Source organism: Microcebus murinus, chromosome 7, assembly GCF_040939455.1.
Source record: "Microcebus murinus isolate Inina chromosome 7, M.murinus_Inina_mat1.0, whole genome shotgun sequence".
In the NCBI taxonomy this organism is placed as follows: Eukaryota; Metazoa; Chordata; class Mammalia; order Primates; family Cheirogaleidae; genus Microcebus; species Microcebus murinus.
Window position 1 is genome coordinate 98,955,656 of NC_134110.1, and position 15,376 is coordinate 98,971,031.

At 34.5% G+C, this 15,376-nt stretch overlaps 1 protein-coding gene across 1 annotated transcript in view; it reads left to right on the forward strand.

The window, feature by feature from the left end:
- The window catches only part of LOC105884903 (uncharacterized), a 119,855-nt gene that overhangs the window by 13,932 nt on the left and 90,547 nt on the right, over positions 1-15,376 (forward strand). The window contains exons 4-7 of the mRNA XM_076005346.1: positions 3,082-3,245; positions 6,195-6,281; positions 9,062-9,194; positions 12,790-12,941. Coding sequence (XP_075861461.1) covers positions 3,082-3,245; positions 6,195-6,281; positions 9,062-9,194; positions 12,790-12,941 — 536 coding nt within the window. The remainder of the gene's footprint in view (positions 1-3,081; positions 3,246-6,194; positions 6,282-9,061; positions 9,195-12,789; positions 12,942-15,376) is intronic.

A 15,376-nucleotide genomic window follows, 5' to 3' on the forward strand; every position in this document is an offset into this window, starting at 1 on the left:
ATGTCCATCCCCCAGACAGTGCACATCGTACTCATTATGTATGTATATCCCCATCCCCTCCTGCCCCCTCCCATCTTCCCAACGCCCAATGAATGTTATTATTATATGTGTATTTAGGTGTTGATCAGTTAAAACCAATTTGATGGTGAGGACATGTGGTGCTTGTTTTTCCATTCTTGAGATACTTTACTTAGTAAAATGGCTTCTAGCCCTATCTAGGATAATATAAGAGGTGCTATATCAACATTGTTTCTTTTAGCTGAATAGTACTCCATGGTATATATATACCACATTTTATTAATCCACTCATGTATTGATGGGCACTTGGGTTGTTTCCACTTCTTTGCAATTGTGAATTGTGCTGCAATAAACATTCGAGTGAAGATATCTTTTTTATAGAATGTCTTTTGTTCTTTTGGGTAGATGCTGAGTAAAATGGGATTGCTGGATCAAATGATAGTTCTACTTGTATCTCTTTGAGGTATCTCCATATTACTTTCCACAGAGGTTGAACTAATTTGCAGTCCCACCAGCAGTGTATGAGTGTTCCTATCTCTCCACATCCATGCCAACATTTATTGTTTGGTGACTTTTTGATAAAGGTCATTCTCACTGGAGATAAGTGATATCTCATTGTGGTTTTGATTTGCATTTCCCTAATGATTAGAGATGTTGAGCATTTTTTTCATATGTTTGTTGGCTGGTATTCTGTCATCTTTTGAAAAGTTTTTGCTCATGTCCTTTGCCCACTTTTTGATAGGGTTGTTTGATTTTTTCTTGCTGATTTTCCTGAGTTCTAAATAGATTCTAGTTATCAGCCTTTTATCAGATATGTAGCATGCAAAAATTCTCTCCCATTCTATAGTTGTCTGTTTGCTCTCATGATAGTTTCTTTGGCTTTGCAGAAGCTTTTTAATTGATCAGGTCCCATTTATTTATTTTTGTTGTTGCTATGATTACCGTTGGGGTCTTCTTCACGAATTCTTTGCCTAGGCCAATGTCTAGAAGAGTCTTTCCAACGTTTTCCTCTAGAATTTTTATAATTTCACAGCTTAGGTTTAAGTCTATGACCCAGCATGAGTTGATTTTTGTGAGTGGTGAAAGGTGTGGATCCCGTTTCAGTCATCTACATGTGGCTATCCAATTTTCCCAGCACTGTTTATTGAATAAGGATTTTTTCCCCAGTGTATGTTTTTGTCTGTGCTGAAAGCAGTAGCCTCCATCTACTGATATCTTTTTTCTTTCTTTTTTTGGCCTGTTGTTGTCTTCCTCCTCCCCTTCCTCCCACGACCATCACCCCCTTCCTCCTTCTCCTCCTCCTCCTTATTGTTAGTTTTTCTGTGATCTCTCTTACCTCACTAAAGTCTTACATTAAGAATGTTTTGATTTTTAAATTTTTTGGTATGTTGAACTATTATGTCTTATAGATTACAAACTATTGGTGGACAAAGACATTATCTTATGGTTTTCATCTACTCTGCCCTAGGCTCTGGACACCTAGTAATGACTCAATGACTTGTTGGCTTTCAGTTGATTACAGTATGAATTATAAACTGAAAGATGAATCTTGGTTCATGATCTTTAGATTTTGTTCCAGGTTTTATAGTACTCTTACAGGACTGAGGTTTTAATGAGATTAATGATTGAGAGAAGTGCAGAAACCTATAGTAAAAAGCCATTGTATTTCATTATTTTCATTCTTATTTCCATTCTTACACTCTTTATCCTTTTCCATCCTAGTTGTTGGAAAATGCAATTTCTTTCCCTGTTGATTTGGTCCTTGCACATTTAGCAAGTATTGATTCTCCCCTGAACTTTTTTGCTGCATTTGTAAGAGAGCAGAAGCTGAAGAGCTTTATTTTATTTTATTCAAACAAATACTAACATACTAGTTATTTTATAGAAAATATCTAGAATTTTCCCAGCTCTATAGTTTATAATTGCAATTTAACTGTTTCTGCTTTTCAAAAAATAAGTTATGATCCTTTACTAATTTTTTAAAATTACATTTTTATTTGCTAACTGATTTTCCACCAAGATGATTGGTAGACTAACATAGCTTTTTCTTATGTTTAGAACAAATAAGATAGAATTAATTTAACACATTTATTATACCATATACATAAAATTTAATTCTAGACTTTGGTTACTTATTTGATCAAAATGGCAAATATATTTTAGTTCAAACTTGGGAGAGAGAAAATCACTGTCTAATGAGTAGGTTGTCATTTTAAGTCTGTAGTCTGAATTTTATTGCCTTGTATTCTTACTTATTTTATATAAACTTGAGTTTGTTCCCTCATTTTTCATTATTTCACTTTTCTTAAAGATCAGCTCATGTTTACTCTAAGGAAATCAGGCAAAATTAAATTGAAATTCTAAGAAGTTATGTCATACCACTATTAGTGTGCTATAATGTTTAGTTAGTCTTAGTTATATTCACAGTGAACCACATATTTTCTAGCATTGTTTTCATTTGTCTCTGGGTGATACAAAATTTGCTTAGTGCTTGTGGAACTCAGTTACTTCATCTATTGATTGGGGATACTTAAAATAATAAATGAAAAAATTGTAACAGATGATTTCTCAAATTCTTTCTAACACATCTGATTATCATTTATATTCTTATATAAATTATTATATAATTTTTTATTTTTGAAAATAAATAACTAAATTCAAAAAAATCTTAAAAAGTATAATTCTGAATGCACATATTACATGTTAGAGCTAAGAATATTGGATATATTTGGTAAAACACTGGGAGCTTCAGAGAAATTATTAATATATAGTTATTCTTGAAATCCAGGCATGGCCAACTATAATAGTGTAATGGTATCTCTCTAGCCACCTTATTAAAGATGAGAAATATTTCTAAGAAATATTCTCACAGTCACATTTTGAGACAAGGTAATTTCACTGAGTACCAAGTCTAAATACTCTGCTATGGCACTTTTTCAGAGGAGATGAATAAGAGTAAGTTATATCTATCCTGAATTCTCCTAGCTTTATGACGACCTCTTATTCTCAGTCTTCCATATCTGTAAGTTGCCATAGTGCTGTGTGTTGTTTTTGTTTTTATAGGTAGTAAATGGAAAGTTTCCATAATCACCAGTGACTTGCCAAATGCAGGGACCAGCTCACAGATTTATATTATACTATATGGAGAACATAGAAGTTCAGCCCCCATATATCTTTGTGAAACAGATGGAGCTCGATTTCAGGATGGCCATGAAGACATATTTACTGTAAGTAATAAAACTGAATAAAATCTAATATAATATAAATAAATATAAAATAAAACCTTAATATAAGTGATACAGCTGATAGGTACTTTGGAATTAATCCATTTTATGAAATTGGGCTCTTCTTATTATAATACCATGTGCATTGTAGAAGATCAATCAAAAGTAATTTATGGAAGTTTTTGCTCAAGCAGATTTAATACAAGTAAATCTGCAATATGGGAAGAGACAATAGCTAGAGAGAAGTACTAGGGTGTCAATATTTACTGTTTTTATATGGGTAGCTATCAGGAGCAAGGACTTATGCCTTTCTGGTTCTATAGATAAGTCAAGTCAAAAAGGGCAAAATAAAATGATCAAACAAGGACAAAGAAGTCATCAAGTTATTAGTTATTTTTATTAGTTATTAGTTGTTATCAAGTTATTAGACCACCACCAGACACACTGACATCTGGATTTAGAGAGAAATAGAGGCAACAACTATGAAGCAGGGGAGACCAGTACAATGTTGTTAAACTAAAATCAGAAATATAATCAATCAAGGGCAAGGCTTGAAATGGGTCAAGCACCTAGCACTTTATAGGTGCCTAATAATATCTGTTGAATGAGACTGGATTTATGGAAGGATTGGTTTGAACCAGGTGGAGAGAGAGAATAAAATCACAATAAGGAAAGGTGTCCTTCAGTATCTTAAGTCTTCACAGGACAGCCACCTAAATGTGATCCTGGATGTTGGGTTTACTATAGCCCATACTTGGCCCACATATGCCACAAAAGAGGCTACACCACTTGGAACCATTGTTCTCATTAGATTAGTTTAAACTATGCTTTCCATACTTTTTATATGAGTCAATATTTAAAGAAACTCTTTCTTGTGTTGATGGTCACTGCAAGTAAAAGTGAACAATTGACTTCTTTTGCATGAGTAAGTAGTAATTTTAGAAATGACTATACCAAAAAGAGTCTGAGCTGTTTTTGTTGTTTTTCTATTTTAGTGTTGCATGTTTACTTTTAAGTTCAGTTATACATTTGCATAGTTTATAGGGCTAAATCATGTTCAGTTCTGCAATATGAAAGGAGTACCTTTAACCCCTCATTCCCATTTCCTTCTCCCACAAGAAACTATTTTCATAGTTTGATGCTGCATTTTTCTGAGTGCTTCTAACTACATTTCAGCTCTTTCTGTTGCCTTGCCCTCTTTGAGTACAGTGTTGAATAAAAGTGGCAAAAACTGGTATCCTTGTCTTGTTCCTGATTTTGGGGAAAGCCTTCAGTTTTCCACCACTGAACATGATATTATCTATGGGTTTTTCATAAATGCCCTTTATCATATTCAGTAAATTCTTTTCTATTCCTAATTTGTTGAATGTTTTTAGTATGAAAGGGTGTTGGATTTTGTCACATGTGTATTTTTTGTATCAATTGAGTTGATTTTGCGTCCCCCCATTCATTCTATTTATATAGTATATTACAGTGGTATTCTATGTTGAACCAATCTCCAGTCCTGGGATGAATCCCAGATGATTATGGTGTATTGTCCTTTTATTATGCTTCTGGATTCAGTTTGCTAGTTTTATTGAAGATTTTTGTATCTTCATTTATAAGGGGTTTTGGTTTGTAATTTTCTCTATTTACATCTTTGGCTTTGTTATCAGCATAATGCTGACCATACATAATGAGTTAAGAAGGGTTCCCACCTCTTCTATGTTTTTGGAAGAGTTTGGGATGAATTTAGTATGAATTCTTCTTTAAATATTTGGCAGAATTCACCAGTGAAGACTTCAGTCCTAGGCTTCTTTTTATTTGGGAGGATTTTGATACTGATTCAATCTCTTTACTTGCAATAGGACTATTCATATTTTCTATTTCTTCTTGAGTCATTTTTAATGTTTTTTTGTTTCTAGAGATTTTTTCCACTTCATCTAGGTCATCTAATTTGTTGGTATACAGATGTTCATAGCATTCATTACAATCCTTTTTATTTTTGTAAAGTCAGTAGCCATACCCCTGCTTTTATTTGTGATTTTAGCAATTCTCTATTTTTTTCCTTACTTAGGCTAGCTAAAAGTCTGTTAATTTTGTTGACCTTTTTTGAAGAACCAACTTTTGGTTTCATTAATTTTATTGTTTTTATATTCTCTACTTTGTTCATCATCACTCTAATGTTTATTATTTCCTTCCTTATGCCAGCTTAGGGTTTAGTTTGCTCTTTCTTTTCTGTTTCCTTAAGATGTAAAGTTAGGTTATTTACTTTAGATTTTTCTTCTTTTTTAGTGTAGGCGTTTACAGCTGTAAGTTTCCCTCTGACCTCTACTTTCATTGTATTCTATATGTTTTTGTATGTTGTGTTTTTGTTTATATTCATTTCAAAGTATTTAATTTTGCTATAATTTCTTTTTTTGACCTATTTGTTGCTTAAGAGTGTGTTGTTTAATTTACACATATTTTTGAATTTTTCACTTTTCCTTCTAGTATTGATTTCTAGTTTAATTCCATTGTGTTTGGACAAGAGACTCTAGATGATTTGTGTTTTTAAATTTTCAAGACTTGTTTTGTTACATAATGTGATTTATCCTGGCAAATGTTCCCTGTGTACCTAAAAAGAATTTTATGTTGTTAGGTGGAATGTTCTATAGATGTTAGGTCCAGTTGGTGTATATTCAAGTCCTTTATTTCCTTATTATTCTTTTCTCTAGTTGTTTTATCTACTATTCAAGTTGGGTGTTGAAGTCTATTTCTCCATTCAGTTTTGTTAAATTTTATTATTACATTTCAGTGCCTTTGTGTTAGGTGTGCACATGTTTATAATTTCTGTATCTTTTTGATGAACTAACCCCTTTATCAGTATATGATGTCCTGACCCCTTTATCAGTGTATAATGTCCTGATCTAAACTGCTTTTAAGTGGATTTTGTGAAATTACATTGAAAATTGTTTCCTTGGCTCTTTATAGATCACAGTTGGTGACATTGGAACACTCTTTAAGATTCGTATTGGTCATACCAACTATGGATGCTCACCTTCCTGGCACTGTAAGGAGGTAAGGATATAGCAACACCTTCCCATCCTTTGCAAAATCCTCTGCAAATTTGTCTCAGGAATCAGCTCTCTAGGAGGCATTTCATGCCTATTGTGAGCTGATGGAATCAAACCTAGACCTTTTTAGTCGGTGCATTCTTGAAGGCAGGAGTATCATATGCTGTTATTAATTAATTAATCCATAATTGATTGAGGGAAGCACCTCAACCAAACAATCCTTTCACCTCTCCACAAGGAAAACAAAATTACTGGGACTCTGGATAAACTCATATAGCTTCTTGATAGAGTTGCACTACTGATGAAAAGATGACTAGCTGTGTGTCATTTGCTTCAGAAAGATTGTAAAGATAGACCATTGTGTTGTAATAATCTACTAGATTTGAATACCAGCTCTGAAATTTAGTCTATTCATGCTAAGCAAGATAATGTTCCTTGAGTATTTTTAAGAGGAAAAAAAGAAAAAGAAAAGGCCTAAATTTTCTACATTGTTGAGAATGAAAAATTCTCCTTATTGCTATGATTGCCAGTAAATGCAGATATCCAGCATTGGAAATCATCGCCAGCTTGTCATCCATTTTTGTGTATAGTGTATTTATATCTTCTGTCACTTCAAAATAAATGATCTGTAACTAAACAAGTTTTCAAAATGCAAAGAAAATGTAGCCATATTCCTAATATTCTTGGAAAACTTGGTCTTCTGTGGTTTATGATATATGAGAAAATTAATTGGAAATTCATGGAAGATGAGTAATTCCTTAAAAACAGATTTGTAAAATTCCATTGGCAGGAATATATAGTTGTTAATAATGCCATCTTCTTTATATTAAAGCTATGAAGGAGTCTGAAGCAGAGTAATAAAATAAAACTCACTTTATGAAAATAGAGAATGAAGAGGTCAGATTTCAAAATTCACAGTTACTGCCTGGCTTCTATGTGAAACAATGCTCTCTTTTGTGCTATATAGAACTTTTGAAGTATGATATTCAAATTAATTCTTAAGTGATCATATATAATAATAATATCTTGTTTGACTCTCAGTAAGCTAAACTAATCAAAATTATCATTCATCCTTATGCCATCTCATTTGATTGATAACTGTTAAGCAAGATTACATTCATTATGAAACTGGGATACTGAGACAACTGTTAGCTTATCTGGAAAGATTATATTGTATTGCAGAGAAATGATATCAAAATCAGGTCTTATAAGAATGGCTTTGAAAACCAATAGTTATTCTTTGTGGTTCTTAGGAACCTTTTCTAAAAGTAACACTGCATTGGAATCACAGTTGATGTGCATTTATAAATGTGAATTTCCACTTTGGCAGGCCAAAGGCAGGAAGATCACTTGAGGCCGGGAGTTTGAGACCAGCCTAGGCAACATAGTGAAACCCCATCTCTACCAAAAAAATAAAAAATTAGCCAGGCATAGTGACACACACCTATAGTCCTAGCTACTCAAGACTAAGGAGGATTTCTTGAGCCCAGGAGTTTGAGGCTTTAGTGAACTACAGTCATGCAACTGCACTCCAGCCTGGGCCACAGAGTGAGACCTTATTTCTAAAAAAAGAAAAAAAGTGAATTGCTGGACCTGTCCAAGACCCATAAATCTTAGTGCTGAAAATCTACCTTTTTAACAAGGTGATTTTTAAAATACAGTAAAGTTGAAAATCTCTGATTTAAGGTATTTTAAAGGGAGTAAGATTAATTTATTAGATAAAATAATACCTCTCTAAAGCTTTTAAAAGAATAATAGTACCCTACTCATGAAGGGCTAAGATTTAGAATCAGAAAACATAATTTCTGCTTTTTGATGATTTTTTACTTTTTTCAGTTTCCACCAGAATTTATTAACATTCTTGTTTAACTCTGGGATAAATAGATATAATATGTTATATAATAGGTACCCAAATAAATAATTATTATTTGATTTTTATTCATTGCTAGGGATCCAAGGAAGGAACTATATCAGTTTGAATCTGTAGTATATAAAATCTACCTCATGCTAATCTTTTATAAAGTCTCGCTTTCTTGCCTAGGCTAGAGTGAGTGCCGTGGCGTCAGCCTAGCTCACAGCAACCTCAAACTCCTGGGCTCAAGGGATCCTCCTGCCTCAGCCTCCCGAGCAGCTGGGACTACAGGCATGTGCCACCATGCCCGGCTAATTTTTATATATATATATTAGTTGGCCAATTAATTTCTTTCTATTTTTATAGTAGAGACGGGGTCTCGCTCAGGCTGGTTTTGAACTCCTGACCTTGAGCAATCCACCCGCCTCGGCCTCCCAGAGTGCTAGGATTACAAGCATGAGCCACCACGCCCGGCCTCATTTAAAAAAATTTCTAAGAGGTGGAAACTATCTCTTTCTAAATAGGAAAATATTAATGATATAAAATTTAGGAGGAAATTGATATTGTTTGATATAAACATTTCAAAATAGAGAAATTAGAAATAGAGAAATTTAGGTGCAGCTGCTCAAGAGGATTACTTGAGCCCAGGAATTCAAGACCAGCCTGGGCAACATAGTAAGACCTGTCTCTAAAATAAATAAATAAATAAGTAAATAGATAAATAGATACAAATTTTGAGATAGAGAAAAGAAATGCCATTGTACTTGAGATGTCAGTAAAAGAAGAAATTAGTCCTTTTCCTGTCAAGTAATCAATTTCTAATATAAAAAATAGATCTTTGAGCTAGGTGGCAGGCTTGGATAAAAACGTTTGTTTGTCTCTGTGATAACACATTCCTACATTTTTTGCAAGTAATATTATTGTTATTGTAGATACAATTGCAGAACATGAATTCTGGAAGTCAGTTTTATATACCTGTTCAACGATGGTTGGCACGGGATCAAGAAGATGGGGAAATCTGTCGAGAATTTCCTATTTTAAATAAAGGACACCCTATCCTTCCAGGTAGGGAAGATCCAACTCTAGAACACACATATAAAACTTGTTTCCCTAAATGCTGAAGGACAGGGAACTCAATAAGTATATGTTGAGTAAATGTATAAGTGAATAAATGAATGAATAAGGACTGCTAGCTTCTTATCAGCTACCTCTCTGGTGTGGCAGCTGCATCTAAATGCTTTTTAGTTGTTTCACATGCTGGCGTTCAGGAATATGTTCTGGTCAACAGTTAGCCCTGTTAGAAGGTCAGCTGGAATATCCCTTCATCAAAATAAGGAAATTAATTCTTAAAAGGTCATGACAAAATTGACTGTCAAATGAAGTTACTCCAGGACTAAGAATTGCAAGTCAATGTGTATTTTGCCCACCAGACTCTGCCTTATTTTTGAAAATTTATCTATTTGATCAGGAAATGAAAACACAACTGCTCAGTGACTTTCTAAATGTTTGGCCAGAAGTAGAGATGTGTTCAAGCCTTGTGTAAATATGGCTGAGAGTAGGCTCTTGATCTACTCAGGGTTAGGTAGTCATTGCTCCCCACCACAAGAATTCAGGGTGACTGTCCGTAAGAGCCATTTGCTCTTGGATCTGCTGGCTCAGTTTTGGAAGAGAATGGGATAAGGGTCTATGAGAATTATTAAATGGACAATTGGTAAAAATAGATTTTTCTCCAGTCCAGGCTATGTTCCACCAAAAATGTGATAGGTTAGTTTTCTAAAGAATAAGTAATGGTAAGTATTATCTGACATTAGTCTTAGGTACATACCAACCTGTGTAGCTTTTCGGGGGAACATAAACTGCTGAAAGATTTGCACAGACTCATAATTCATTTGTGGTTTTTAAATAAGGTGTGAAAAACTCTTCTTAAGTTTCTAGTTAAGATATTTTTGAAAAGACATGAATAGATCTATTTAGGCTTGCATGAACATTGTTTTTTGCCATTTATAACCATTTTTCTCACTATTTATAAGCATTGTTCTCACCATTCTTCCTTTCACCTGAGGAGATATTCACCTGGTGCTGTGTTCTTAGCCACTGTTAATAATGATGCAAAGGTCACTTTTTGCTTTTTTCTCTCTCTATTTTAACTGCAATATTCTCCTCAAAGAAGGCATACTCTGCAAATGTGTACAGATTTTACTTGCTTTCCCTGCTCGGTACTTTTGCTTTATTAATAAATATTTTTCTTTTCAGTTTTTGCACATGGCTTGGTATTCTAACCATACCCTGTCATGTGCTTAAACTTGGCAAGCCTTTAGTTATCAGCAGTACATATAACAAGTGATAGCTGACCCTAGCCATATTTTTACCTAGTATTCTAGCAAAGATTGATGCTGTGTCTGAAATGATATCATTGCAGACAAGCAACACCTTCACTAGAGATAGACACACCAGTTCTAGGTGGTACAAATAAGGAAAGCTGGATTAATTTTTTTTTGCCATGTTTTGTTCCTTTAAGCCTATAAAGAGTTACAGTAATATTTGTCATTTAAGGCAAAAGGAACTATAAAAGAGTCTACCTGGTTTATGAGATTACTATCATGTGTTACTGAAAACATGTGTTTTGTAATTATGGAAAAATTTCTTATAGAGGATAAAGGGTTGCTAAGTAAACTGACCAAAAGTGGGCTCTCTCAGGCTGTGTGAGCTATTTTTTTAAATTTTTATTTTTAATTGTGATAACTAACACAGACATTAAATTTACTATCTTAAACATTTTTTAAATGTGCAGTTCAGGAGTGTTAGTGTATTTATATTATTGTGCAGGAGGTCTCTAGAACTTTTGCATCTTACAAACCTGGAACTCTATACCCATTAAATACTAATTCTCCTTTCTCCCTTCCTTGCCCTTGGCAACCACCTTTCTACTTTCTGTTTCTTTGATTTTAACTACTTTAGATACATCTAATGAGTGTAATCATATAGTATTTGTCCTTTTGTGATTGGATTATTTTACTTAATGTAATAATGTTCTCAAGATTCGTCCATGACCTAGCATGCAGCAGGATTTCCTTCCTTTTTAAGACTGCATAATACTTCATTGTATATATATACCATGATTTCTTTATCCATTCATCTTGCAACGGATACTTGGATTGCTTCCACCTCCTAGCTATCATGAATAGTGTTGTGATGAACATAGGTGTACAAATAATATACAAATAATAAATATCTATGAGATTTTACTTTGAATTCTTTTGGATATATACCCAGAAATAGGATTGCTGGATCATATGGTAATCCTATTTTTAATTTTTGAGGAATCTTCACACTGTTTTCATATTAGTTGAACCATTTTACATTCCTACCAATAGTGCACAGAGGTTCCAATTTCTCTGCATTCTCCCCAATGCTTGATTTTTCTTTTATTGATATTGTCCATCCTCATGGGTATGAGGTGGTTTTCCAATGTGTTTCTTTAACAATTAATAATGTTGAATTTTTATAGGCTTGTTGGCTATCTGTATATCTTCTTTGAAGAATTGTCTACTCAAGCTGTTTTTCTATTTTTTAATTGAGTTGTCTGTTTCTTGTTGTTGAGTTGTAGGAGTTCCTTATATTTTCTGGATATTAATCCCTTATCAGATACTTGATTTAGAAATATTTTCTGCAGTGCTGTAAGTTGCCTGCTCACACTGTTGATTGTTTTCTTTGCTGTGCAGAAGTTTGTAAGTTTGATGTAGCCCCACTTGTCTACTTTTGGTTTTGTTGCCTGTGATTTTGGTGTCATATCCAAGAAATCATTGCCAAATTTGATATCCTGAAGCTTTTCCCCTGTTTTTGTCTAGGAATTTAATGTATTTAGGTCATATATTTAGCTTTTCAATCCATTTTTAGTTAATATCTATATATGATAGAAGACAAGGGGCCAACCTCATTCTTTTGCATGTGAATATCTGGTTTACTCAACACCAGTTGTTGAAGAGACTGTCTTTCCCTCATTGTGTGGCCTTGGGACCCTTGTTGAAATAATTTGAGCACGTCCTTCAGAATTTATTTCTGAGCTCTCTATTCTATTTATTGGTCTGTCTGTCATTATGCCAGTATTGCACTGCCTTTATTATTATTGTCTGGTAGTATGTTGTCAAATTAAGAAGTGTGAAGCCTCTCACTTTGTTCTTCATCAAGATTCTTTTGACTATTTGGGGGTCTCTTGACATTCCATATGAATTTTAGAATTATTTTTTCTATTTCTATAAAAAATTCTGTTGGGATTTTGGTAGGAATTGCACTGAATCTGTAGATTGCTTTGGGTAATATGGACATTTTAACAATATTAAGTCTGAGGTTGCTAAGATCTACAGTAAGAATGCATCTTCTATTCATGAAATTGTGCAGTTTATTGTTGAAGTTGTTCTGTTTTAGTATTAGTTATTGTTGTTAATCTCTTACTGTGCCTAATTTATAAATTAAACTTTATCATAGGTACGTATGTATATAGGAAAAAATAGTGTATATAGAATTTGTTAGTACCTGCAGTTTCAGGCATCTACTGGGGATCTTGGCCCATATCCACTGTGTATACAGGGAGACTACTATACTTACTTTTTTGTTACAAGTAGTGCTTGGTACCTAAAACTTATTTTTCTTTTGTTGCCAGTGACAATATATGAAGTGTATGTGGCAACAGGTGAACTATGGAATGCTGGAACAGTAGCCAATGTCTACATTTCTATCCATGGGGAAAAAGGAGATACAGGATCCAGACAACTATTTAGATCAAAGAGCTCCTTCAACTTTTTAAGAGGACAAGTAAGCAAAAGTTCTTATTTTAAAAAGATCAATAGTAGCAAAAATACATAAAATTTACCATCTTAATAATTTTAAGTGCACAGTTTAGTAGTGTTAAATATATTCACATTGTTGTACAATAGCTACTCATAACTTTTTCACTTCCAAAACTGGAGATCTATTACTATTAAATAACAACTCCCCATTCCCTTCCAGCCCCCTTCAGTCCCTGGTAACCAACATTCTACTTATTCTACTTTCTGTTTCTATATGTTTAACTACTTTAGATACCTCATATAGGTGAAATCATTTAGTAATTGTCTTTTTGTGAATGGCTTATTTCACTTTAGCATAATGTTCTCAATCATGTGACAGGATTTCCTTTCATTTTAAGGCTGAATAATATTCTATTTTTTGTGTGTATATGCACATATACTACGGTACTACATTTTGTTTATCAGTTCATCCATTAATGGACATTTGGATTGCCTCTACCTCTTGGTGATTGTGGATAATGCTATTATTTACATGGATGCGCAGATAGCTCTTTGAGACCATCCTTTCAATTATTTTGAATATATATCCCAAGAGTGGGATTGCTGGATCATATGGTAGTTTGTTTTTAATTTTTTGAGAAACTGCCACACTGCTGAGTCTTGGAGGATAGCTACTGTAAGTGTTCCTGCACCCATTTAAAACTGCCTGTTCTATATGGTCCTAGGGAACCCTCAGATGCTGAACCCCTACATTCCCAGAGCTAGGTGATTTAGGAACCAATCCTTTAGGTGAGAGCTATAAAGTAGGGGTGCTGTACGTGTAGACAAACACTTTCCAGGGAGAAGCTGGAGACTTGGATTTGTTGCTGCTGTGAGCTAGGGTGAAAAGGCCTGGGAAATGCCCACATGCCCCATTCAGGCTCTGGGAAGCTTACTAATTATCTGCCTCGTAGATTTCCAGATGCAGATAGGTAGAATCCTGATCCTCCTGATCCCAGACAACAGCTGGGATTGTATGCAGTCAAACCCCTTCCAGGGAGAAAGTGGGAGTTAGACATTTTACTCTGCTCACTTTGCTGACTCCAGGGAGATAGCTGCCTGTTTAAAACCATCTCCTTGTTTTCTGTGGTTCCAGGGGATTTCAAATGCTGAGCCCCATTCACTTCCAGAAGTAGTCAATTTAGAGGGCAGTACTTTGGGTGGCATCCATAAAAGTTGGGATGCTATATGTGTGGTCTAAACCAGGCATCCTCAGACTATGCCCTGTAGGCCACATGCGGGTGTTTTTGCCCATTTGTTTTTTTTTTTTTTTTTTAATTTTTTTTTATTTTGGCATATTATGGGGGTACAGATTTTAAGGTTTCAATAAATGCCCATTTCCCCCCCTCCCCCCAAAAGTCTGAGTCTCCATCATGACCATCCCCCAGATGGTGCACATCTCACTCATTATGTATGTATATACCCGCCCCCCTCCCCCCTGCCCAATACCCTATTACTGTAGTACCTATGTGTCCACTTAGGTGCTACTCAGTTAATACCAGTTTGCTGGAGAATATATCTGTTGCGTGCTTTTCCATTCTTGGGATACTTCACTTAGTAGTATGGGTTCCAGCTCTAACCAGGAAAATATAAGATGTGCTATATCACCATTGTTTCTTAGAGCTGAATAGTACTCCATGGTATACATATACCACATTTTATTAATCCATTCTTGGATTGACGGGCACTTGGGCTGTTTCCACAGCCTTGCAATTATGAATTGCGCTGCTATAAACATTCGAGTGCAGGTGTCTTTTTTGTAGAGTGTCACTGGATCATTTGGGTAGATGCCCAGCAATGGGATTGCTGGATCAAATGGTAGATTCACTTGTATCGCTTTAAGGTATCTCCATATTGCTTTCCACAGAGGTTGAACTAGTTTGCAGTCCCACCAGCAGTGTAGGAGTGTTCCTCTCTCTCCGCAACCACGCCAGCATTTATTGTTTGGAGATTTTTTGATGAAGGCCATTCTTACTGGGGTTAAGTGATATCTCATTGTGGTTTTGATTTGCATTTCCCTGATGATTAAAGATGTTGAGCATTTCTTCATATGTTTGTTGGCCATTCTTCTGTCTTCTTTAGAAAAATTTCTGTTCAAGTCCTTTGCTCACTTTTTAATGGGGTTATTTGATTTTTTCTTCCTAATTTTCGTGAGTTCTAAGTATATTCTAGTTATCAGTCCCTTATCGGATGCATAGGATGCAAAAATTTTCTCTCATTCTGTAGGTTGTCTGTTTACTTTCATGACTATTTCTTTGGCTGTGCAGAAGCTTTGTAGTTTGATCATGTCCCATTTATTTATTTTTGTTGCTGCTGTGATTGCCTTTGGGGACTTCTTCATAAACTCTTTGCCCAGGCCGATGTCTAGGAGAGTGTTTCCAACTTTTTCCTCTAGAGTTCTAATAGTTTCATATATTAGGT